Genomic DNA, 26051 nt, shown 5'->3' with positions numbered 1-26051 from the left:
TCTGCACAAGCCTATCTACTCTTCATTACACTGTGAGAGAATCTGGGCATGGAATCCATATATGGGCCTATCTGCATGTGGAATATTTGAATTTTCTTCTTAGGCTCAGCCTGCTCTTCAGATTTGCTTGCTCGGCAGTGCCTGATGGACACCATCATAGGCCTCTACCAGCAGAGCAGCGCCATCTGTAGCCACCAGGGACTGTCAGTCAGCACGCAGCATGCCTTCTCCCAGGGGGTGTGCGCTGTTTGTTTTCTTTTGGATTACCACATGATACTCACGGCTGCTTCACTTTTTGCTGTAATGGCTTGTGATCTGACTGCAACACCAGTTTGGCCAGGAGATGGCAGCACACCTTAAACAGTTGATGTGTTTGTGATTAAGTCTTAAAGGAAAAGCTAGAGTTGAAACTCTGGTTCTCAGCCTCCCCTACACAATAGTCATCTAATGTAGATAAGCCTGTTACACTTGTGAAACTCTCCGCTAACTCCAGCCATCCTTCACAGCTAACTATATCCCATCTTTATGCATATACCGTATATTCTCCTACTATAAAGTTCAGAATGACTGAGTTCTCTTCCTCATCATGATTATCTTGGAGAAAACAGCCTGTGGTGTACACATTTTTAGCCTGGGTATGCTTCTTCGAGAACACAGTCCTCAGCAGCCTTGCTCTTTAAGCAGAGCGACTGGGGTGGCCTTCCTAGCCTTCCAAACCCCTGTTTGGGTGGGGCTCAGAGGGGAGAGGCCTAGTTTCTGAACATTATTAAATTCAACTTCAGAATTTCTGTCTTTAACAGGTCCCCAAGGAGTCCACAAAGTGCTAATTGAATAGCCTCCTTTCAAGTGTAGTTATCACAGGTGGCCATGTACTGGTTGAGACCTCTTAGGGCACTTCCAGGGATGGCCTGTTCCTTAGCATATTCTAAAGGTAGCATTTCGTTACTGAGCTGCATGAGCTGCTTGTAAATTTTGGAGATGAATCCTTTGTCAGTTGCTTCATTTGCAAATATTTTCTCCCATTCTGAGGGTTGTCTTTTGGTCTTGTTTATGGTTTCCTGTGCTGTGCAAAAGCTTTTAAGTTTCATTAGGTCCCATTTGTTTATTTTTGTTTTTATTTCCATTTCTCTAGGAGGTGGATCAAAAAGGATCTTGCTGTGATTTATGTCATAGAGTGTTCTGCCTATGTTTTCCTCTAAGAGTTTGATAGTGTCTGGCCTTACATTTAGGTCTTTAATCCATTTTGAGTTTATTTTTGTGTATGGTGTTAGGGAGTGTTCTAATTTCATACTTTTACATGTACCTGTCCAGTTTTCCCAGCACCACTTATTGAAGAGGCTGTCTTTTCTCCACTGTATATTCTTGCCTCCTTTGTCAAAGATAAGGTGACCATACAAGCAGCTCATGCAGCTCAGTAACAAAAAAACAACCCAATCCAAAAAATGGGCAGAAGACCTAAATAGACATTTCTACAAAGAAGATATACAGATTGCCAACAAACACATGAAAGAATGCTCAACATCATTAATCATTAGAGAAATGCAAATCAAAACTACAATGAGATATCATCTCACACCGGTCAGAATGGTCATCATCAAAAAATCTAGAAACAATAAATGCTGGAGAGGGTGTGGAGAAAAGGCAACACTCTTGCACTGTTGGTGGGAATGTAAATTGATACAGCCACTATGAAGAACAGTATGGAGGTTCCTTAAAAAACTACAAATAGAACTACCATACGACCCAGCAATCCCACTACTGGGCATATACCCTGAGAAAACCATAATTCCAAAAGAGTCATGTACCAAAATGTTCATTGCACCTCTATTTACAATAGCCAGGACATGGAAGCAACCTAAGTATCCATCAACAGATGAATGGATAAAGAAGATGTGGCACATATATACAATGGAATATTTACTCAACCATAAAACGAAATGAAATTGAGTTATTTGTAGTGAGGTGGATGGACCTAGAGTCTGTCATACGGAGTGAAGTAAGTCAGAAAGAGAAAAACAAATACCGTATGCTAACATATATATGGAATCTAAGAAAAAAAAAAGGTCATGAAGAAACTAGGGGTAAGACAGGAATAAAGACACAGACCTACTAGAGAATGGACTTGAGGATATGGGGAGGGGGAAGGGTAATCTGTGACAAAGTGAGAGAGTGGCATGGACATATATACACTACCAAATGTAAAATAGATAGCTAGTGGGAAGCAGCCGCATAGCACAGGGAGATCAGCTCTGTGCTTTGTGACCACCTAGAGGGGTGGGATGGGGAGGGTGGGAGGGAGGGAGACGCAAGAGGGAAGAGATATGGGAACATATGTATATGTATAATTGATTCACTTTGTTATAAAGCAGAAACTAACACACCATTGTAAAGCAATTATACTCCAATAAAGATGTTAAAAATAAATAAATAAAGGTAGCATTTCAAATCAGTGGGAAAATAGACTATTTAACAAAACTGGCTATCCATCTGAGAAAAAAATAGACTCAAATCATCATGCAAAAAAATGTATACCAAAGATCTAAATGTGAAAAAAAGGCTGTAAAGGAACTAGATAAGAGCACACATATTATTTACCATGTGCTCGGCACTATTCTAAATGCTTTACCTATACTCACTAACTTAATCCTCACCACAACCCCATTTTACTGATGAGAAAACTAAGGCACAGAGCGATTAAGGGTCAGGCAACTGATACATGCCAAAACTGGGATGTGAAACTAAGGAGTCCGGCACCAGAACCTCTGCTTCTAGAGAGGACCACTGCACTGTGCTGCCTCTAGGAGAAAATGTATGTAACTGTGTTCACTTATAGTTGGGGGGGTCAGGAAGAACTTTCTTGAATATGATCAGGAACCCAGAAGCCATACGGAAAAAAAGTGATAGAAATTATATAAAGAACATATATAAGAGCCAAAGACACCAAAACCAAATTTAAGACTAATCACTAGTTTAGAGAGAAGAATTGCAATATATAACTGATAAAAAGTTCATACTCCTAATAATATGAAGAAATGAATCAAAAAAATCTAAAGGCAAATTGGTTAATAAATATTTGAAAAAAGATGTTCATCCACACTAACAATCGGGAAAAACCAAGAAGATATTTCATCTATCAAATTACTAAAAATAAATATTAAAAACCTATTCATAAGTGTGGAGGATGAGCATACCTATGTTGTCGGGAAGTGGACACAGCCGCAAAAGGGCAATTTGGCAGGAAATATTACAAAAAATGTTAAGGTATATATCCTTTACCCCAGAAATGACTTCCAGGGAGTCCCTACCTACAGAAATATTTGCACATGTGTGCAAAGCTATGTAAGTACAAGGGTGTTTATTGCATCATTATTTGTAATACTAAAAAGTTGGAGGCAGTGTTAATGTCTGACAACAGGGGAAGATTAAATTCTAGTGCTCATACCATGGAATGCTATACAGCCGCTGAAAGTAATGGTGTAGATTTCTCTGTACTGACAAGGAAAGATGTTTATACTATATCATCAGGTAAAAAAATAATGTATATAAGAATATATTTAGTATGACCCCTTTTTTGGTAAAAATCCCTTCCATTCTTCCATAACCCCAAATTATCTGGAGATCTAGTCCATCTCTCTCTATATATGCATAGAAAAAAGTTTGTAAGGATATATATCAAAATGATAACAGCGGTTTTCCTAGGGAGAGAACTTCCAACTTTTAGTGTATTGAATTTCTGTTATTGTATTGTTCATCTGCTATGAACATCATTTTTTTTTTTTGTAATTTAAGAAAATGAATGAAATGGCTAATTTAGGAGAAGGGAAATATGTATTGGAAAAACTTTAGGGGCTCACAAAATCAACAGGAAACTAAAAGTTCAGGCTCATAGATTGAATCAGTGGGTTGGAACCAGAGCAACTCTTCATCGTGGCTGTGAAGAACCATCTTCACTCCTGATGCGTCCACAGCCAGGGAGGATTTTCTCAACTGGCCCTGCACAGGCCCCAGGCCTATCTCCTACCTGTACTGGTTCTGAACTGGAAGGCTCTCTCCCCTCCAGATTCCATGGTGGGAGGCAAGCGCCTGGATTTGCCTGCTCACTAAAACCGCATTCAATGGAGAAGTAATTCCTGAAAGGTAATCAAAGAACAGTTAGAAAAGGGACCTAGATTCAGGACAGGCTCCAGGTTGACAGATGTCCACTATAGTTCACCTCTTGGGCTGCTCGACATCCAAATCCACTCTTCTGGCACTACTGGGAGGCAAGGTCGTGGAAGGAGATTTATAGATTGGAGCCTGTGCATGGAGGGGAAACAACTGGGTCTCTGGTAAGTTCATTTTTATTTTTATTTTATTTTATTTATTTATTTATTTTTTAAAAAAAATTTATTTATTTATTTTTGGCTGTGTTGGGTCTTCGTTGCTGTGTGCGGGCTTTCTCTAGTTGCAGTGAGCCGGGGCTACTGTTTGTTGCGGTGCACAGGCTTCTCACTGTCGTGGCTTCTCTTGTTGCGGAGCACGGGCTCTAGGCGCGCAGGCTTCAGTAGTTGTGGCACGTGGGCTCAGCAGTTGTGGCTCACGGGCTATAGAGCGCAGGCTCAGTAGTTGTCGCGCACAGGCTTAGTTGCTCCGCGGCATGTGGGCTCTTCCCAGGCCAGGGCTCGAACCCGTGTCCCTTGCATTGGCAGGCGGATTCTTAACCACTGCGTCACCAGGGAAGCCCTCATTTTTAAATCTCTGGACTTTTTTTCATTGTAAGAAGACCCCCTTAGCTTTTGTTTCCTTTCTTCCGCCTTCCTTGTTTTCCTGGCATGGCTTCCCAATGAGATTAATCACAAAGGCCCTCTGTGCTCTTCCCACATGCCAGTCCCCTGCCTCTCTCCCCCACCTCAAGGTTACTATTGTGCTTATCATTCTCTTGCTTAAAAAAAATTTTTTTCCCCCAAATACACATGTACCCTAAACAATACATAATTTGGTTTTGCATGTTCTTGAGCTTTACAAAAATGCTATCACCTGTATTTAACCTTCTGTAACTTTATTTTCACTCACATGTCTCTGATTTTTATCCAAGCTAATTTGTTGTCACTGTAGTACAATACACTTCACTGCAGTGTATTATTCCAATGTGCACATGTACTGGAGTTGAGCCATTTGCTTTTTCTCAGAGAACCAACTTTTGGTTTGGTTGTTTTCCCATTGTATCTCTTGTTTTCTATTTCATTAATTTCTGCTCTTGTCTTAGTTATCTTCTTTGTTCTCCTTTTTAGGATTATTCCATTGTCCATTTTCCCAGCACCTTCTTTTTATTTTTAATAAATTTATTTATTTATTTATTTTTGGCTCCCTTGGGTCGTGGTGCGCAGGCTTCTCATTGTGGTGGCTTCTCTTGTTGTGGAGCACGGGCTCTAGGCGTGCGGGCCTCAGTAGTTGTGGCACGTGGGCTCAGCCTCAGTAGTTGTGGCACACAGGCTTAGTTGCTCCGTGGCACGTGGGATCTTCCCGGACCAGGGCTCAAACCGTGTCTCCTGCATTGGCAGGCGGATTTTTAACCACTGCGCCACCAGGGAAGCCCCTCCCCCCATTTCTTGAGTTGGATGCTTAGCTTATGGATTTTCAATCTTTCTAATGTAAACATTTTACAATCTTTCAACCTTTCAATCTTTCTAATCTTTCAATCTTTCAATCTTTCTAATGTAAACATTTACGTTCAGAATTTCCCTTTAAATACAACTACTGCTGCACCCCATAAATTTTAATATGTAACATTTTTTGTTATTATTCAGTTTTAAGTGTTTTCTCATTGCCATTGTGATTTCTTCTTTACCCTGAGTTTTACATAGGCATGTTTTAAAATTTCTAAGTGTGAGGATAAATTCCTTTATGTTTTTGTGGGCAGACAGCATGGTCTGTATGATGCCAGTTTTTAAAAATTTGTGGGAACTTGCTTTATGAACTAGCTCATGGTGAATTTTTTTTTAATGGTTAAGATGATAAATTTATTTTATGTGTATTTCACTGTGATAAAAAAATTGGTAAAAAAAAAGGATTGAAGTTCTGATACACAACATGCATGAAGTTCAAAAACATCACACTAAGAAGCCAGTTACAGAAGACCACACATCATATATTCCATTTACATGAAATGTCTACACCAGGTAACTCCTCAAGATGGCGCAGTTTGGTGGCTGTCAGGCGCTGAGCGGAGGAGCTGTGACGGCTCGTGGGCACGAGGTTTTCTTCCTGAAAGTGTTTCAGAAACGGCAGAGGTGGTGAACCTACTAAATGCCACTGAATTGTTCAGTTTAAAGTGGTTAAAATAGCACATTTTATGTTAGGTGTACTTTACACCATTTAAAAAAAAACCTATAGAACCGATTAAATTCAGGCTGACAACCTGCACAGAAGGTGCTGGAAGGGGCTTTGCTGCCACGAACACAGGCCCGGCCGGACATGCCCAGGCATGACCTCGAGGCTGCATCTCTGCCGTGTGTCCCTGTCTGGCTACCGCCCGTCAGACCCGCCAGCATCTGCATGCGGTCCTGACCCGGGTCAAGGGTGCCATTTGTCCCACCAGCCTGACCCTTCTCACTCGCCCGGCCTTGGCAGTGAACACCAACGCCCACGCAGGTGCCAGGATCACGCCTGCACCCGGGCCATCGGGGGACCAGCGCAGGGCCGTCCTAACTGGCCAAGGTCATCGTCACGATTGAGCCAGACGAGCAGAGCCCGGGAGGGGATGCCACCCCCACCCTCCGTCCACCCCAACTCCCACCGGCCGCCGAGAGGCTGCTGAATGTTCCAACAAAAGCGAGTGGCCCGGAGCTCGGAGCCGCCCCTGGTGAGCATCTCAAGGACCTGCTTGCGAGTGGGGATGGCCCCACATTCTCCGCATTCCGCCGCGGTAATGCAGCCCCTGCCCACGCGTCACCCCACGTCACCCTCCGGCAGAGACCCCGTGACCCCCACGACCCCAGGAGGGCACCACATCGGCTGTGCCGACCCCCATCACCATCCCCTACATGAGGCCCCAGACAGGGCGGCGTCCACGCGGGGATGAAGCCAGGAGGGCACCGAGTCGGGGACAGAACGGGCAGGCCCAAGCCCCTCGGGGCGGCACTGCCAGGGCCCTGGCCTGAGCTGATGGTCGGGCAGCCGGAGACCGAGATGCAGAGATGCTTGGGCGACCCCCGCGCCGCGGGCCAGCACGGGCTGCTGGCGACGGCTCTGGGCAGAGAGACAGCCTGTCACTGTGGTTGAGAGCCATCAAGGGAGCACAGGAACGAGCTGGGGGACGCCTGGTACAGAGCACAGTGGAGGGGACCCTCCTTCCAGCAGGAAGGTCTACCTTATTTTGTCCTTTTATGTGTCTGAAAAGACAACGTGAACTATCAAAAGTGTGCCCCTTCCGTGAGACGTGGGTACCCCGGGGCGGGGGGTCACGGGGAGGGGCACCCCGCGGGGATGAGGACCCCTGGGAGGCCCACCCGCCTCCGAGCCCCCCACCGACGAGCTCCTCTCTGGCCACCTGGGGCTCCTGCGGGTGGGCTTCTGCTCATGGGGTCTGCTCCCAGCTGGCCGCACTCCCCACCCCCTCAATGTCCTGCCTTGACCCACATCCTGGCAGGTCCAAAGGCCGCTCGCAGCGAAACCGCACATGCGCACAGGAGCCTGCTGTCCTGGACGGGGCGGGCGGCGGCCACAAAGTCTTACCCGTGGGACTGACTCCCCCCACCCACCTTCTCAGGGCGGCTTCCAGGCCTCAGAAGCTCCAGGTTCGCCCCCCACCTCTAGCTTTATCTACCACCATCGGACATCTGCCTCCCAGCCAGGACGCACTGGGACTCCTCAGTCTCCCCCCAGTCTTCCCAAACCTGCCCCTCACGTCCGCCCCCACATCCACCTGCTGGGACAGCACCTCCCGCCGGCCCCTGGGCTGCTCTGGCCTCTTCAGACTGCCTGCTCCACTCCCGCCAGGAATCCACGATCGGGATGTCTCCATGGCCTTGCTGACTGCTCCTCCAGGGTCCCCTGTTCTCTTTGGGAGACCCCAGGGCCTGGCCCTCATCTCGCCACAAGGGCTCCCAAATCTCTCTTCAGCCCCGACTGCTCCCTGAAATGCAAGACTCACGCACCCAGGTGCCCACTGAAGAGCTTCACTGGGTCTGACAGACCACAGACTGAGTCTGGCCTCTGCTCAAATCTGCTCCCACCCCACACAGGACGCTGCTGGCACCCAGAGGCCGGGCCCAGGGACCTGATCCGGAGCCCACCCTGGGACCCCTGCTGGCAGGAGGCTGAGCCAAGTCCCCCTAACTGAACAAGAGGCCACCGTGGTCCAGAGCCCCTCAGCATCAGGCCAGGTCCCAAGGAGGGTCTGGTGATTGGTGTAAAGTTTCTCTATGCCCCATCCAGTGGGGGCCCTGCCCTGAAAGACGAGGCAGGGCACACTGTTCAGGGTTGGGGGCCTCCAGGGCGTGGTCAGAAGCTCTCCTCTGACCCACAGCCCCTGGGACTCTATCTTCAACCAACAGACCTGCTGTGGAGGAGGAACGGATGCCTCCCTGGGGGGCCCAGTATGGACTGGCAGGGGCCGATGACCAGGTCTGGGGGTGGCCGCAGCTGGGACAGACACACGGGAGCAGTGTCCAGCCATCCCAGCCAGGGCCCTTCCTGCCAGGGGACATCAGGGCTTCTCCTGGGCTTTACCTCATGGCACCACTGACCAAGCCGGTCCCCTGTCTGATGGTGGATACACCCCTAGCCAAGGGCGAGGACACCAGTGAAAACCCCACATGAGGCCACACCAGCTGCCCACTCTGCTTTCAGACTCTTCGCGAGGAGCACCTAAGCCTCGGGCCACCAAGCTCCATCCTTCCCCGCCTTGCAGAGCAGACATGTCAACCCATCACCGTGACACACGTCATGGGAGAGGCGGTACTCACTGTCTTCTCCCGGACAGGGCATGCCTGGCTCCTCGGGGATGCTGGGGAAAACGTGAAGGATGAGCCCTTCGTCCTTGCGCTGACAGGACAGGCGGAAGGGCTCCTCCAGCTCCATCTGGGAGGACACAGTGCAGGGGTCACCTTCACTGTCCACCCACTTGAGGGTGAGCGGGTGGTCCTGGTGGAGGTGGCACATCTCCCGCACCTCCTCACAGAGCTTGTCAAAGGTGGTGGCGGAGTCCAGGCCGGTGATCAGAATGTCCCCGCTGTAGTGCGCCTTCAGGCGGCCACGGCCTCCGCCCCCGTCCATCTTGCGGCCGGTCCTGCTGGGCATGGCGCGCTCCGCCGGGCGCTGACGGCGGCCCGGCGGCACCCCGGACGCTCGGGCCGTGGCGCGGGGCCCCAGCGGCCGGGCCGGGGCGCAGGTTGGGTAGACGGCGGAACGCGGAAGGGAGCGCGCGGCGCGGGGACCGAGGAGCACGGGTCCGGCCAACTCCGCGGAACTTGGCGGCAGGCGGGGCGGGGCCTCATGGTGAATTTTAAATAAGAGTTTTATGTGAACATGAAAATAATCAGTATTTTCATTACTTTTTAATGATTCATTGATGGAAGTCCATTTTCCCCTTTGAGACTGTAAACAAGACGAGGGCACTGCTATTCTGTGTTGTTCAGTGTCTGGCACACAACAGGGATTATGCTGAATGATTTCTCCTTGCCCCTCCAAATCTACTCTTTTACCTCTCCACCCAGCTCTGTGGACCACATCATTTCTTCTGGGGTTTCCAGCTGGGTTCAGCTATACCAGTGGGAGTTTGGAGGGTAGCGGGAGAGAGAGATTGGGGTATTTTTCACCCGAGCTTGCTTCCAGCTGGGCTGGATTGGCAATGGCTGCCTGCTTCCTGAAGGTCACAGCTCCTGTTGGATGGGTCTTGCCTGTAGCTACAGCTCTGGCAGTGTAGCTTCCACTGACCACTCTTCCCTTTACCCCATCAAGCCTAGGAGCTTCCCACTGCTATTAGTCTTAGGATGCTTTGCTGATTTCCCATAACCCTGCTTACATCTTTTAAATAGTCCCTTCATTAAACTTCCTTCAGTTCCTCCTTTTGAGTATGCCATCTCTTTTCTGATAGCATCATGATTGATACAGTAGCATAATGAATATTTGGTGAATGAATTATATGAAACCATCACACACAAATTTGCACAGAGCAAGAGAGAACTTGGTGTTTGAGTGATGCTCAAGTTGAGTGATGCTGCAGAGTAGAGTGCAAGGGGCCACTGGAGAGAAATAAGACTAGAAAGACTGGCAGGGACCAGATCATGAAGGACCCTGTAGGCCATGAGTTATGTTCCTATAGGTCTAGTTCCCTGAGAAACAGACTCTGAGATTGATATTTATATGCAGGAAGTTATTGGGGAGATCTCTAGACCACTCACTTAGGATCAACACCTTAGAGACACAAAGGAAGCGAGAACAAGCAGAGGAGAAATCTGAAGTGCAATGAAGCTGCAAAGGAGGCCCGAGCCGTTCCATGGGGAGCTGTGGACCTTTAAGAATACTACAAAACTGTCCTACCTTGAGACTGCAGGGAAGAAGTCCATGGTCTCTGCCACTTTAAATGTCACACAGTACTCAGGAGAGGGCACAGCCCATGTCCTTGGCCCCAAGGCTGGAGCCGGAGCTGGCAGACCTTGGAGCCTGCGTTCTTCAGCAGAGAGTTACACTTTTTTCTCCTTCAGCTTCTGGTGCCAGAACCAATTCTGGACATGCTTCATCATTTAGCACCATGAAGACCTAGAAAGTGGAATGAGAAGCTGGGAAAAAGATCTCTGCTGTTTCCTCTTTTCTTTCCTAAGAGAGGTGATCCCTGGGCAGCAGCTCAGGCTTTTAGAGACAGACTTGGAGTTGGAAAGACTTTTTAAAGCACCCTGTTTAAGCCCCTCTCTTTCATCAGAGGACACTGTGATCCAGAGAGGAAAGGTGGCCACACAGCTAGTTAGAGGTCAGGACAAGACTAACACCGATGTCCCTGATCCCCAGGCCAGTTTTGCTTTTTTAATTATTCCCTTTGGCCCTCTGAGCTGAAAGGAGGATGGCAGATGGGCTCCTTCATCTCTTCCAGCCATGGGGTCTGGCATAGCCTCATGTATGGAACCCCCATCCAATGTCAGGCACTAGAAAGGAGTCTGTGACAGCTGATGTCATCAATCTCATGGGCCTGGGATGCTAGGATGTGAGAATAGCTCAAGAAGAACAGCTTGCTGAACCAGCTTGCTGAACCTCATCCCTAAGGTGAGGGATGCCGGCCAGGGCAGGTAAGGGGAGAGGCAGCCTGAGGATGTTACCAAGTGCTCACAAAGTGAGGGCTGGGGGATGGGGCACCAGCTGGGCCAGGGTTTCCCTGAGGGGTACCTTTTCCCTCCCCAGACACAGGGGAGGAGAACCTTTGGCTGGACAACACTGCAAGCTGGATCCAGAAGAGCCAACTGCAGCAGGAAGAGAAGGGCCTGGCAGAGAATGAGGGCTTTGGGCAGCTAGAGAAGGAATCTGTCTTTGGTGGGCCTGGTGAGCTGAGTGAGGTTGGAGACAATCTCAGAAGGTCAGGCTGGCCCAAGGAGGTGGAAGATTTGTGCCATTCGTGGCTTTCAATTGTCAGCTGTTGGCTGCAGGTCCTGGAATTCTTGAGCTTGTATTCAGGAGAGCTTGTGTTCAGGAGAGCTCTGTGTGCTGTCTCTGGTGTGTGTGGTCCTAACAGATGTTTCTGAGTAATGCAGAAGAATCTGTAAGTCATAGGCCTGTTCCATGGGCCAAGCCACTGGACAAGAGGGACAAAGGTTTTCATGTCAGCATTTGGATAGAGGAAAAATGTGGCAGAGGTTAGGTGGATGCTTTCCCTGATGCTGGAACCCTGGAGGGGAAAGAGATCGGGGTAGATGTGAACCTACAGGTCAAGCCCGTGACTGCCTTTCCTTCTCTCCCTCTTGAACCTGTACTATGTCCAGACTTGCAGGGCCTGGCCGTGGGACCTACCATTGTGTCCTTTGAAAACAGGAGCCCCTGATCCTCATGCTCAAGGACAAGGTGGGGGGAGGGAGAGTGACTGGTGTCCTGCTGTGATTAAGTGGTGAGTCTGAGTGGTCATTACCTCTTTCCCTTCCCTAGACTGTGAACCTGGTAGGCAGAAAGGGAAGACTGCCAACACGGTGGGAGGATGAGAGCATGGGTGACAGAGCATGGGCAGGAGTAGGCAGATGGGCAGGGAAGGTGTGGTGTCTAGCAGGGCGCTCAAGCCGCTCATTCTCAGCAGGCTCAGTGGGACAGTAAGGTGGAGGCTTTCTGAGAGATGCTCATCCCTGTGTCTTATCCCTCCCTGGCCACACACAACAAGGAGCTCGAGCAAGAGGGCTGCACTCAGGCCTAGTGGCCCACGTGCCCCAGCTTGTCCTTAAGTATCTTAGTGTTCAGGAAATGTGCAGTTCCTGGTGAGGAGCCCCCGGCTGCCCACCCACATTCTAGAATTGGGAGAATACACCCATCTCCTTGGGGTGAAGTGCTGATTCAGCTGAAAGAGGTCTAGTGTTCGCCACAGTGCTTGGGGCACAGTGGAGTAAACTGCAGCCCTTATTAGTCTCTAATTTATAGGAAGAGCATCGCCTTGGGGTCAGACACAGCTGAATTCAAATTCAGACTCTGCCCCTTAGCCAGGCTACGTGTCAGGCGCAGGTCATTTTTCTTCTTAAAACCTCAGCACCTCATGTGAAAATAGTGATGTCAGTGGCTATGTTTTGCAGAGTTATTGTGAGGTTGTGAGGACTGGTGATATAATATGTGAAGAGTTGTTGTGTGTGTGTGTGTGTGTGTGTGTGTAATATATTTATATATAGAGAGAGAAAGATAAAGCAGGAGATCAAGCGAGCCTGTTGCTGGCCCTGCTCACCTTTTTTACCCTCCTCATCTTTTCTTTCTTCACTCTTTTCCCTCTGTTCTCTTCTCTCACTCCCTCTGCTTCAATTGATCCTTAAGAAGCCAAAGTAGAAGGAGAAGAAAAATGACAAGGAGGAGAAGGAAGGGTGGTATAGATTGAAAATCTGCGCATTTCGATGACTACAGTCAAGGCGGGATTGGCTCCAAGGAGCAGAAGCCACTGTGATGATGGTGGGCCTATTAAAGAAAAAACTATTCAATGACATTTGTTCAAGACTTTATCCTGGACCATCGTGATAGGCATAGGGACCACTGCAGTGGGATTCTTACAGCAGGGGAGAGAGATTAGGCTCAACTCCAAATACAGCATGGGCAAGTGGGAATTTACAGCCAAGGAGCTAAGTGGGGGTCAGTGGATGGAAAATTACTAACAGGGAACAAGGGGGTAATAGGAATTCTGGCTAAGCTGACCTAACAGGATTCCTGCTGAAGACAAGGCCAGGGTGATCAGACATCACCTGGGGGATGGGGGAGGATGAGGAAACTGATCAGATATCGAGGGTGATCATATATCGAGGTCGGGGATTCTAGTTAAACTAACTTAGCAGGGTTCTTGCTAAAACTAGATTTTACAAGGAAGTGCACAGATGGCCCTAGGAGAAAGTTCAGGAGCCTGACTAATGTTTGGTCAAGCAAAGAATCTTTGTCAGGCCCCATTCAGGTAGATTTGAGGACTATATCTGTTGAGGGATGGCAGGCTTCCTGCGGAAGCCTCTGTCCCTCATTCTGCAGGCTGGGGCTATCAGTGAGTTCTTCGGGCTAAAGAGAAGTCCCCGTGAGGGAGAAAAGGAGCCTCCTCCTCAGCTCTCCCCTTCCCCCCCATCTGATGTCTGCTTCACAGAGAACACGAACATCTGAAAAAGGTGAGCAGGGCTGGAGGAAGCCATTGAGGGCAGCAGAAGAGAAGGGAGGAGGGAGCCGAGGGCAGAATGGAGGGGCAGGTGTGTAAACAGACATCCTGTTGCCCCATCAATCCTGAGTGGAGACCCTGGAGCAAATCTTCTCACTTCGAGGTAACCGAAGGGGAGCTGTAGCTGTAGAAACAGCTGGAAAAGGCCTGCAGGCTAAAGCAGCTACAGCAGCTCAAAGACAATGGTGAGAAGGTGAAGAGGCATCTCAAGGCTGGATACTGAGCTGGACATTGGTTGGGACACTGAAGGCTAGAAGTTTTGTTCAAAAGTGTATCTGTGGTACCTTTCAGTATTTGTGCCCACATTGGGCTCATCTGTAATTTGGATTCTTTTCCATTTATTTTATTTATGTCTTGTGGCTTTTGTTTTCTTAACATCATCTTATTAAAAGATTTCCAGGTTTCTATAGCATCTTCACAGTTGAAGTCTTAATGTGACCTCTCCTCCCTTCCCCCTCCCTTTCCCTCTCTTTCCCTCTCTCCATCCCACCCCCATCCCCCTGAACCATCCCTCCCTTCTTTCCTTCCTACCTTCCTTCCTTCTTCTTTTCTCCCGTATTAGTGAGTTACTACTACATTCCAGGCCCTGTTCTTGATGCTGGGGATACAATGGAGAACAAGAAAGTCCCTCTTGGGCAGCAGTCCCCAAACTTTTTGGCACCAGGGACGGGTTTCGTGGAAGACAATTTTTCCATGGACAGGGCTGGGGGATGGTTCAGGCGGTAATGCGAGCGATGGCGAGCGATAGGGAGTGGCAGGTGAAGCTTTGCTCGCTTGCCTGCCACTGACCTCCTGCTATGCGGCCCAGTTCCTAACAGGCCACCGACCAGTCCTTGTCCATGGCCCAGGGTTTGGGGACCCCTGCTCTTGGGGACTTCCCTGGTGGTCTGGTGGCTAAGACTCCACGCTCCCAGTGCAGGGGGCCTGGGTTCAATCCCTGGTCAGGGAACTAGATCCCACATGTCACAACTAAGAGTTCGCAGCTCACAACTAAAGACCCCACATGCCACAACTAAAGATCCCACATGCCACAGCTAAAGATCCCGCATGCCGCAACTAAAAGATTCGGCATGCCGCAATGAAGATTCCGCAAGCGGCAACGAAGATCCTGTGTGCCGCAACTAAGACCTGGCACAGCCAAGTAAATAAATAAATAAATATTTAAAAAAAGAAAGTCCGTCTTAGAACTTATTTTCCAATGGCAGTTGATATAAAATAACATACAAAAACACAAGAGAATAAGTTAATACCAGAAAGAGGTAAGTGCATGGAAAACAAGATGGAAGACAATAAAATGAAAGGTGTCATTTTAAATTAGGTGGTAAGGAAATAACTCTATGAGGAATAACTCTGTGACATTTGAGCAGAAAAATGAATAACAAAATTTAATGAACTATACAAAGTTGGAGGGCTACAGAGAGGGCAAGGGAGATTGGATGTTCTAGGCAGTAGGAGCAGCAAAAGCTCTAAATGGGAACAAACTTGGCATGTTCGTGAAACAAGAGAGTAAAGGTGGCTGAAGCCCAGAAAGCAAGGGAGAGAGTTTGAGGGTGAGGTAGGAAAAGAAGTTAGGATCAGCTTATGGGCTGTGAAGGCCAGGGTAAGGATTTTAGATTTTATTATTAGTGCAGTGAGAAAACACTGGAGCAGAGGAATAATATATTTAACTTATGTTATGAAAAGGTCACTGCCTGCTGGGTAGACAATAGGTCATAGAGGAGCCATAGAAGAAGCAGAGAGATGTACTGAAGAATTGTAGTGATACAGCAGAGATGGAGCAGAATAGATGGATTCAGGTTAGATTTTGGAGATTGAGTTAATACAATTTGCTTGTAATTTGGATATGGGTGTGCTGAGGAAGGGAGCATTGAGAATGATTCCTAGGTTTTGGCTTGGGCAGCTGAGTCCCTGATGGTGCCATTTACTGAGATGAGGGAGATGGGAAAGGAACAAGTTTGACAAAGAACTCAAGACTTCTGGTTTCCAGTCTGGTTTGTAAGACTTCTGGTTTGTAAGAAGCTTGGAAATTGCCACTCCATCCTAACAACAAGTAAAACACTGAACAGACTGAAAAATAAACAGATCCATCAGAGAAGTGAGGTCACAGAGCAAACCACTGCCCCTAAAATTGGAGAGAGAGATAGGCCAATACAGAGCAGAAACCTGCAGGAGCCAGTGCCAGGGTATGAAAACCTGAACTGTAACTGACGAATTGCTGGAGGCTCAGTGTGGACAAGTCTGAGAGCTAGAAACTCCAGGGGGACCCAGTCATAGGGGACCCCCACACTTTTATGAGTTTTACCTCCAGTAGCTTGGCCATCTCTCACAGTAAATATTGAAGAAAAATCCCCTCTTGCTTCCAGCAGGGGTGGGGGAAAAGGAACCATTTTGAGCTATGCCAGAACATTCTGTTCTTCTTAACAAGGCTTGCCCTAAAGAGAAGTTATTTTACCAGAGTTTAAACTATTGGGGTTTGTTTTTTAGAGCCCAACCAACCTGGGGGAAGGGAAATACCCAACTCCAGCCCACTCTAGCCATCCTGTGCCACCTAAGGGGTGGCTAGGGGAGGACTGAGAAGCACATGCGAATTTCACAGTCCAGCGGCACAGGCTCATTAAAAGACTGACACCTAATCACAGGACTACAGAACAGTTCCTCTCCCCACACCACATCATCACACTACTAAAGGCCTATTTACCATAGTTCCTTTTACCCAGTATATCATGTCTTCATCAGACAAAAATTGAGGGAATTTGTTGCCAGTAGACCTGCCTTTCAAGAAATGTTAAAAAAAAGTTCTTCAGAGAGAAGGAAAATGATATAGGTCAGACATTCAGACTTATAGTATGAAAAAAAAAGAGCACCAGAGAAGGAATAGTGAAGTTAAATAAAAAGTTTTATTTATCTCATTTTTAATTGATCTCACAATAACAGTTTCTTCAAAATAATAATAGCAATCATTTATTCAACTATATATTCTTATGTATGTATAAATATATGTATATATAATTTATATGTTTACGTATAATTGAAATAAATGACAGCAATGATATAAGGAATGAGAGGAAGGAATAAGGATTATTTTGCTATTATAAGGTACTTGTATTACCCATGAAGCAGTACAGCTGACCCAAGGGTTAGGGGTGCTGATCCTCCATGCAGTTGAAAATCTGCATATAACTTTACAGTCCGCCCTCCATATGTATGCAGATCTGCATCCATGGATTCAACTACTGTGGATCATGTAGTACTGTAGTATGTATTTATTGAAAAAAATCCACATATAAATGGACCCGTGTAGTCCAAACCCATGTTGTTCAAAGGTCAACTGTATAGTGTTACTTGAAGGTAGACTTAGATTATTTATAAACATATATTGCAAACTCTAGGAAACCCACTAAAAAAACTTTTTTTAAAGAAATATAACTGATATGATAAAAAAGGAAAGAAAATGGAATCGCTTCTTGGCCTTTTGGCTAAGATCATGTGTAGGAAAGAAAATGGAATAATATAAAATGTTCATTTAAAACCACAAAAGGCAGAAAAAGAGTGGAAGACAAAAATAGGAACAAAGAACAGGGCAACCAATAGAAAACTGTAACAAATTAGGTAGATACTAATCCAACTATACCCATAATCACTTAAATATCAATGATCTAAATATACCAATTAAAAGACAGATATTGTTAAAATGGATCAAAAAAAAAAAAAACCCAACTATATGTTGTCTACAAGAAACCCACTTTAAGTACAAAGACACATATAGTTTAAAGTAAGTGGATAGACAAAGATATACCATGCTAATACTAATCAAAGAAAGCAAGAGTAGCTATTTTAATTTCAGATGAGCAGATTTCAGAGCAAAGGAAGTTATCAAATATAAAGAGGGGCATTCCATAATGACAATAGGGTCAATTCTCCAAGAAGACATAATAATCTTTAATGTGTATCTGCCCAACAACAGAGTGTAAAAATACACAAGGCAAAACCAGATAGAACTGCAAGGAGAAATAGATGAATCTGCTATTATTGTTGGAGACTTCAACACCCTTCTACCAGAAATGGACGGATCCAACAGGCAGAAAATCAGTAAGAACACAGTTGAACTCAACAGCATATCAATCAACTAGGTATAATTGACATCTGTAGACTACTTCATCCAACAACAGCAGAGTACATATTCTTCTCAAGCTCACAGGGAACATTCGCCAAGATAGACCACTTTCTGCGCCATAAAACACACCTTAACATATTGAAAAGAATAGAAATCATATGCTTGCTCTTAGACCATGATAGACTTAAACTAGGAATCAATAACAGAAAGGTAGCAGGAAAATCCTCAAATACTTAGAGATTAAACAACACACTTCTAAATAACACATGGGTCAAAGAAGAAACCTCAAGGGAAATTTTAAAATATTTTGAACTGAAAAAATATGATTTATCAAAATTTGTGGGATACAGCAAAGCAACTGTCATGGTTAATTTTATAATTTTATAATTATATTAATTTTATAATTAAATTAAAACCCAGTCAACTTGACTGGGTTAAGGGATGCCCAGAGAGCTGGTGAAACACTATTTCTGCCTGTGTCTGTGAGGGTGTTTCTGGAATAGATTAGCATTTGAATTGGTGAACTGAGTAAAGCAGATGGACCTCCCCAAAGTGGGTGAGCATCATCCAATCTACTGAGGGCCTGAATAGAACAAAAAGGCAGAAGAAGAGTGAATTCATTCTCTGTTTAAGCTGGGATATCCATCTTCTCCTGCCCTCAGACATTGGAACTCCTGGTTCTTAGGCCTTCAGGCTCAGACCAGGGCTTATGCCATGGCCCCTACCTGGTCCTCAGGCCTTTGGACTCTGGCTGAATTATATCACCAGCTTTCCTGGTTCTCTAGCTTGCAGATGGAAGACTGTGGGACTTCTTGGTCTCCATAATCACGTGAGCCAATTCCTATAATAAATCTCTCTAAAAATATATGTTCTGCTTTTCTGGAGAACCCTGCCTAGTACAGCAGTGCTTAGAGGAAAATTCATAGCATTGAATGTATATATCAGAAAAGAAAAAGGATCTAAAACCAGTCATCTAAGCCACCTTAAGAAGCTAGAAAAAGAAGAGCAAATTAAATCCAAAGTAAGCATAAGGAAAGAAATAATAAAAATATAGAATCAGAAATAAATTACATTGAAAACAGGAAATCAACAAAACCAAAAGCTGGTTCTTTGAAAAAATCAGTAAAATTGATAAGCTTCTAGCTAGGCTAACTAAGAAAAGAAGAGAGAAGACACAAATTACTAATAGCAGAAATGAAAGAGGGGACATGACTACAGATCACATAGACATTAAAAGGATAATAAAGGAATATTATGAACAACTCTATGCCCACAAATCTGATAACCTTGATGAAATGGACCAATTCCTTGAAATACACACTTTGCCAAAACTCACACAAGAAGAAACAGATAATCTGAATCGGTCTGTGTCTATTAAAGAAATTGAATCAATAATTAATAACCTTTCAAAATAGCAAGCACCATGCTCATACTGGTTCACCGGTGAATTCTGCTAAACATTTAAGGAAGAAATTATATCATTTTTCTACAATCTTTTCCAGGAGACAGAAGCAGAGGGACTGCTTCCCAACTTATTCAACCAGGGCATTTCCCTAATACCAAAACCAGGCAAAGACATTACAAGAAGACAACGGATCAATATTTCTCATGAACATAGATGCAAAAATTGTCAACAAAATATTAGCACCAACAATGTCTGTAAAGAATTAATTAATTAATTAATTATAGAATTATACCATGATTTAGTGGGATTTATCCCACATATTCAAGGCTGGTTCAACATTTGAAAATCAATTAATGTGCAGTCATCCTTCAGTATCCATGGGGTATTGGTCCTAGGACTTGCCACGGGCACAAAAACCCTCGGTTGCACAAGTCCCATAATCGACCCTCTGTATCCACGGGTTCTGTATCTGTGGATTCAGTCAACTGCAAGTTATTTTGTGGATATGGACAAATTGATTCTAAAGTTTATATGGAGAGGCAAAAGACCCAGAACAGCCAACACAATACTGAAGGAAAAGAACCAAGTCAGAGGATTGACACTACCTGACTTCAAGACTTACTATAAATGTACACTAATCAGGACAGTGTAATATTAGTGAAAGAATAGATAAATAGACCCACATGAATATTGTCAACTGATCTCCGAAAAGGAGCAAAGGCAATACAATGGAGAAAAGATAGTCTTTTCAACAAATGGTACTGGAACAGCTGGACATCCACATGCAAAAAAATGAATTTAGACTCAGACCTTATACCTTCACAAAAGTTAACTCAAAATGGATCACAGAAACTAAATGTAAAATGCAAAATTATAAAATTCCTGGAATATAACATTTTCCTAGGAGAAAATTTAGATGACCTTGGGTATGGTGATGACTTTTAGATACAACACCAAAGCCATGATCCATGAAAAAGAGAAAAGAACTCTTAAAACTCAACCTGATTAAAAAATGGGCAAGGGATTTCCCTGGTGGTCCAGTGGGTAAGACTCTGCTCCCAATGCAGGTGCCCACGTTCGATCCCTTGTCAGGGAATTAGATCCCACACTCATGCCACTACTACGAAGCCCACATGCCACAACTAAAAAAAGATCCCGCATGTCACAACTAAGAAGCCTGCATGCCGCAACTAAAAGAAGATCCCGCATGCCGCAACTAAGACACGGTGCAGCCAAATAAATAATAAAATAAAATAATAAATAAAAAATAAATATTTTTTAAAATGGGCAAAAGATCTGAACAGACACCTCACCAAAGAAGATATACAGATGGCAGATAAGCATATGAAAAGATGCACCACATCATATGTCATCAGGGAAATGCAAATTAAAACAATAAGAGATACCACTACACACCAGAAAATTGACAACACCAAATGCTGATGAGGATATGAAGCAACAGGAACTCTTATCCATTGCTAGTGGGAATGCAAAATGGTACAGTCATTTGTTTTTTGTTTTTTAAAAAATATTTATTATTTATTTATTTAGGCTGTGCCAGATCTTCGTTGTGGCATGTGGGATCTTTGGTTGCGGCATGTGGACTTCTTAGTTGCAGCATGCATGTGGAATCTAGTTCTCCGACCAGGGATTGAACCCAGGCCCCCTACATTGGGAGCGTGAGGTCTTACCCACTGGACAACCAGGGAAGTCCCAGTGCAGTCCCAGTCACTTTGCAAGACAGTTTGGTGGTTTCTTACAAAACTAAACATATTCTTAGGGTACAGACCAGTAATCATGCTCCTTGATATTTATCCAAAGGAACTGAGAACTTATGTTCACACAAAAACCTCCACACAGATGTTTATAGAAGATTCATTGACAATTGCCAAAACTTGGAAGCAACCAAGACATCCTTTAGTAGGTGAGTGGATAAATAAACATTGTCTGGTACATCCAAACAATGGAATACTATTTAGCGCTAAAATGAAATGAGCTATCAAGCCATGAAAAGACACGCAGGGAACCTAAACACATATTACTAGGTAAAAGAAGCCAACGTGAAGAGACTACTCACTGTATGATTCCAACTTTATGACATTCTGGAAAAGGCAAAACAGTGGAGACAGTGCAAAGATCAGTGTTTGCCAGGGGTTGGGGGAAGGGCAGGATGAATGGAGCACAGAGGATTTTTAAAGCAATGAAGCTATTCTGATACTATAATGATGGATACATGACATTATATATTTGTCAAAATCCATAGAATATACAACACAGGAGTGAACCCTAAGGTAAACTATGGACTTTGAGTGATAATGATGTGTCACTGTATGTTTACCAATTGTAACAAAAGTACCGCTCTGGTGGGGATGTTGATAATGGAGGAGGCTATGCCTGTGTGGGGGCAGGGGGATGTGTGGGAAATTCCTGTACCTTTTGTTCAATATTGCTGTGAACCTAAAAACACCTAAAAAAATTTTAATACACTTTTTAAAAAGTGTATTAAAAATTAATAAAGATATTCACTTCTGACTTAAAAAGAAACTGGGTTCTGGCCTGGCATGAGGTGGACTTCAGATTCCATTTACAGAGCACTGAGGGTGGAGATATTGGGGAATAAACTTTTCTTCTTCCTCCTATAAAGATTTATTGCCAAACAGAACAGTTGTTCTCTTTTTGGAAGCACCCATAGCTTGAACTCTGACTTCTCTAACAAGTTATCTAACTTTCCTTAAAAAAAAAAAAAAAAGGCCCTGTTGGACTAGGGGATAGAGAGGGTAAACAGAAAAAACTGGGTAAGGGAAAAAACTGCATTGAAAATCCCATCAGGTTTTTGTCTAATGTTCCTAAAGGGCTTTAATTTGAACTTCATCAAGAATATTAGCATCCAGTCCACAAAAGATGATCAAAATAATTAGAATTGGAAAGTCAGAGGATTGAGAAGAAACCAACCTGTTCTTTTCATATGGTTTTTCTTTGTTGCTTTTTCCTTTATGCAATGTTTTCCTGTTTTTGAAGAGGAGCAACTGTGGATTTTCTTTATCAAAGTGATTTTGAATGGCTGGGTTTGGTTTTAGAAATCGTTTTGTAAGTCTTTTCAGTTTGAAATGATACTTCCTTCCCTAACCCCTTCCAACACAAATGGGGTTTGAACATTCTCTGTTGTTAAGGAGTGGAATTAGTTAGGACCCTTGTAATCAACAGAAATGTTTTGGGATAGCACAAGCAAAAGGGTTGTCTTTGGGACTTTCCTGGTGGCCCAGTGGTTAAGACTCTGTGCTTCCAATGCAGGGGACGCGGGTTTGATCCCTGGTCAGGGAACTAAGATCCCACATGCCATGTGGCCAAAAAAAAAAAGGTTGTCTTTTATAAAGGTCCAAGGCTATTTAACAGAATGAGAGGAATTTAATGCAACATGTTCTGGAAACAAGTTGGATGCAGAGAGCATTATCTTTGACTTGTTTCTGAACCTCTTCTTTATTATTCAATCTGCAGCCAACTACCATGGTTTAGGAGCCAACGGCCCTGTAATACAAATCTATTCTCGTCAATAGATGTATCAGACTATGGAGGCCAATTAGTTCCTACTTCAAATTCTTAGGAAAGGAGTCTAACTGGGTTCAGTTTGGATCAGGGTCTTACCCATAGAGCAATCAACTGTGGCGGGGAGACAGGGTGCACCACGTGCATGGGGTTCTCTTTCTGCAAACTTGTGGTTGATGAGTAGATGCAAACTAGACTAGCTGTGTAATTTGTGGGGCCCTGTGCAAAATGAAAATGCAGGGCTCCCTTGTTCAAAGATTAAGACTTTCAAGATGGCAACAGCAGGAGATTAAACCAAGTGTGGGGCCCTTCTAAGTGTGGGGTCCTATGTGACTGCACAAGTCTCATGCCCTGAAGCTGCTCCACGCTCTGGTCCTAGAGGAAGAGCCTCCAAAAGGAGTTTCTAGACTCCATATGTTGGAACTAGAACCAGTGTTTCCTGTTTTTTGGAAATCGTAACTTTAGATTGACTTATGTTTTCCACCATTTTTCTAGTTCCTTATCGCCTCTTCAGATCCAGTAACTTTATGTGGAATTGCTTGAATGTAAGTTAGTTGTATTTTTAAAAGTCTTTCGTCCTTTCCTTTTATTGTTAGGCAATGATCTTCTGGAAGGTTGTGCAAAATTTGATTCGGGTTAACCACCTTCATGAGAAGAGTTGAAGGAGAAGATAATGTCCTTTTTCTTTCTTTGGCTGTGCTGCCCAGCATGTGGGATCTTAGTTCCCCGACCAGGGATCAAACCCGTGCCCCCTGCAGTGGAAGGGCGAGTCTTAACCACTGGACGGCCAGGGAAGTCCCTGTTCTTTTTCTTTTTAACTTTTTATCTTGAATTAATTTTAGACTTACAGAAAAGTTGCAAAGATAGGCTTAAGAGTTTCCATATATCTCTCCTCCATCTTCCCCTAATGTTACCATCTTACATAACTACAGTACAATTATCAGAACCCAAAAAAATTAACATTGGTGCAATACTACTAACTAAAGGCCTTTTTTGAATTTTACCAGTTTTTCTACTAATGGCTTTTTCTTTTTCGAGGATCCTCTCCAGGATCCCACATTGCATTTAGTTATTTCTCCTTAGTCTTGTGCAGTCTGTAAAAGCTCCTTAGTCTTTCCTTGTCTTTCATGACTGACTTTTTTGAAGAGTACTGGTCAGTTATTCTGTCAAATGTCCCTCAATTTGAGTTTGTCTGATGTTTTAGAATAGCTAGACTGAATATTACAGGTATGATGTGTGTCCTCAGTGAATTATATCACAGGTTCATGATGTTATGTATCTTATTACAGGTGATATTGACATTTATCACTTAAGGTGGTTTATACTGGGTTTCTCACTGTAAAATTACTATCTTTTCCTTTATAGTTAATAAATATCTTGTGGGAGATATTTTGAGACTATGCAAACTCTGTTTCTTCTCAAACTTCTGCCCACTAATTTTAGCACTCATTAAAGGAACTTGTCTGCAACAATTACTAGTGTTTACCTAATGGTGATATTTTCTATAGTTCTTTTTGTCTTTAGGCTTATAGTATCCCATCAAGATGCTGTTTCCCAGAATTCATCTTAGTTCTTTTCCTCCCATCCTTTTAAGTGTAGTTATGTTATTGCTTTACAGTAGGTTCATTTGTTAGTATTTTTATTCCATTTGGGTTCTCTCCACATCCTAGTTGGTTTTAGTTGTTTGTTTATTTTTGGGGTATGTGATACACCACTATGGTTCTAAGGGTCAAAGCAATACAAAAATATACACAAGATGGCGTACTAGGAGGACGCAGAATTCGCGTCTCTTCACAACTAGGGCACCTACCAGGCACCAGTGGGGGACCACGGACACCTAAGGGGACAGGAGGAACCCCCAGCCACCAGGTAGGACGTGGGGCATGAGGGGAGTGAAGGGGGAGGAGAAATGGAGGCAGGACGGGACTGGCGCCCCTGAGGGGCAGCTGGGGAGGGGAAGGGATCCCACGCCCGAAGGGGAAAACTGGGGAACAACTGGGAGGGCAGAGGATCAACAGGGAGCATGGCCAGGTTTCCCCTGCCCACTTGGGCCCCCAGGAACCTCTGCTGAGATCCCAGGCCTGATCCTCTGCCCACCAAGGCCCCCTCCAGATGCACGGGTCTTGAGGGAGTGGGAGGGGGGGAAGGGGGAGCAAAAGTAAAGGCCGGACCTCCAGGACCAGCACCCCTGAGGGGTGGCTGGGGGATGGGGAGGTGTTCTGACACCAAGTGGGACCCCCCCCCCATGGTTAGGGGTCCAGCAGCGACGGGGGGAGGCCCTCGGGGAGATGGTGGGGGAGAGGCACGAAGGAATGGAAGGGAACGCAGCCAGCGCTTTCCCTGTCCACTTAGGCACTGGGGAGCCTCTTGGGCTCCCAGGCCTATTCCCCTGCCCTCAGAGCCTCCCTCTTACTGCTCAGAACCCAAGCCCTGCCCCTACCCCGCATCCAGACCTCTACACTTGGAGACCCCAACGTGCTGGGCCTAAACCCCACCAACACACCCTCACTCAAGGCCCTACCTCCAAACTCCAGAACTCCTCACTCCAGACGCCCTCCTTTTGACGTGCTGCCTCTCCCCTTCCGCCGCAGGTCCTAAGCAGAAGCACCGCCCCACGCTTGAACGACGCCTGGCCTAGGCCCCGCCCCATGCTCAAACGTCACCCCCCACACACCTAGGTCCTGCCCCACCACAAACCCCACCCCTGCCTAAATTCCACGCCCGCCTAAACTCCGCCCCCATAGCCAAGGCTTTTCTTTTTTTTTCCTTTTTTCCTCTTTTAGATTGGGGTTCTGTTTTACCTTGTTGATTCATTGTTGTTGATTCTTTTATATTTTTATTTTTCCTAATAAATATTTTTCTAATTTTATTTTATTCTTTATACTTTGTTACTGTTCTCTCCTTTTGGCTTGTTCCACCACCCCCCTTTTTTTCTTTTTTCTGTTGTGGTTTTATTTTACCTTGTTGCAGTTGTTTCAATTATAGTTTTATTTTTCCTAATATATACTTTTTATCTTTCTAATTTAATTTTGTTTTTTATTCTTTGATATTGTACCGCTGCTTTTTTTCTTTCTTTCTTTCTTTTTTTTTTTCTTTTTTTTTTACTGCGCTACAAAGCTTGCGGGATCTTGGTTCCCAGGCTGGAAGGT

At 45.0% G+C, this 26051-nt stretch overlaps 2 protein-coding genes across 2 annotated transcripts in view; both read right to left on the bottom strand.

Moving 5' to 3' along the window:
• The window catches only part of TMCC2 (transmembrane and coiled-coil domain family 2), a 140372-nt gene extending 114879 nt beyond the window's left edge, over positions 1-25493 (bottom strand). Inside the window, exons 1-2 of the mRNA XM_059904740.1 lie at positions 25424-25493; positions 10522-10740 (exon numbers count right to left, since the gene is read on the bottom strand). The gene's annotated coding sequence lies outside the window, so the exon portion shown is untranslated. The remainder of the gene's footprint in view (positions 1-10521; positions 10741-25423) is intronic.
• Positions 6124-9279, bottom strand: LOC132353493 (protein kinase C zeta type-like). The gene is made up of 2 exons (XM_059904721.1): positions 8946-9279; positions 6124-6243 (listed from the first exon to the last, which is right to left on the bottom strand). The coding sequence occupies exons 1-2, from the start codon at positions 9277-9279 to the stop codon at positions 6167-6169; spliced, it is 411 nt and encodes a 136-aa protein (XP_059760704.1). The 3' UTR covers positions 6124-6166.
• Positions 25494-26051: the final 558 nt, after the last annotated feature.

Source organism: Balaenoptera ricei, chromosome 1, assembly GCF_028023285.1.
Source record: "Balaenoptera ricei isolate mBalRic1 chromosome 1, mBalRic1.hap2, whole genome shotgun sequence".
In the NCBI taxonomy this organism is placed as follows: domain Eukaryota; kingdom Metazoa; phylum Chordata; class Mammalia; order Artiodactyla; family Balaenopteridae; genus Balaenoptera; species Balaenoptera ricei.
Note: the sequence above shows the minus strand (reverse complement) of the source record. Positions and strands in the feature narration are given on the sequence as shown.

Bases quoted from the DNA above. Each gene is read 5' to 3' on its own strand.
- LOC132353493 (XM_059904721.1), bottom strand. From the start codon at position 9,279: ATGCCCAGCAGGACCGGCCGCAAGATGGACGGGGGCGGAGGCCGTGGC. The intron at 6,244-8,945 runs GTGAGTACCGCC...AAACACTTTCAG, and splicing joins GCCCTGTCCGGGAGAAGACA to GAAGAAAACCTCGTGCCCAC.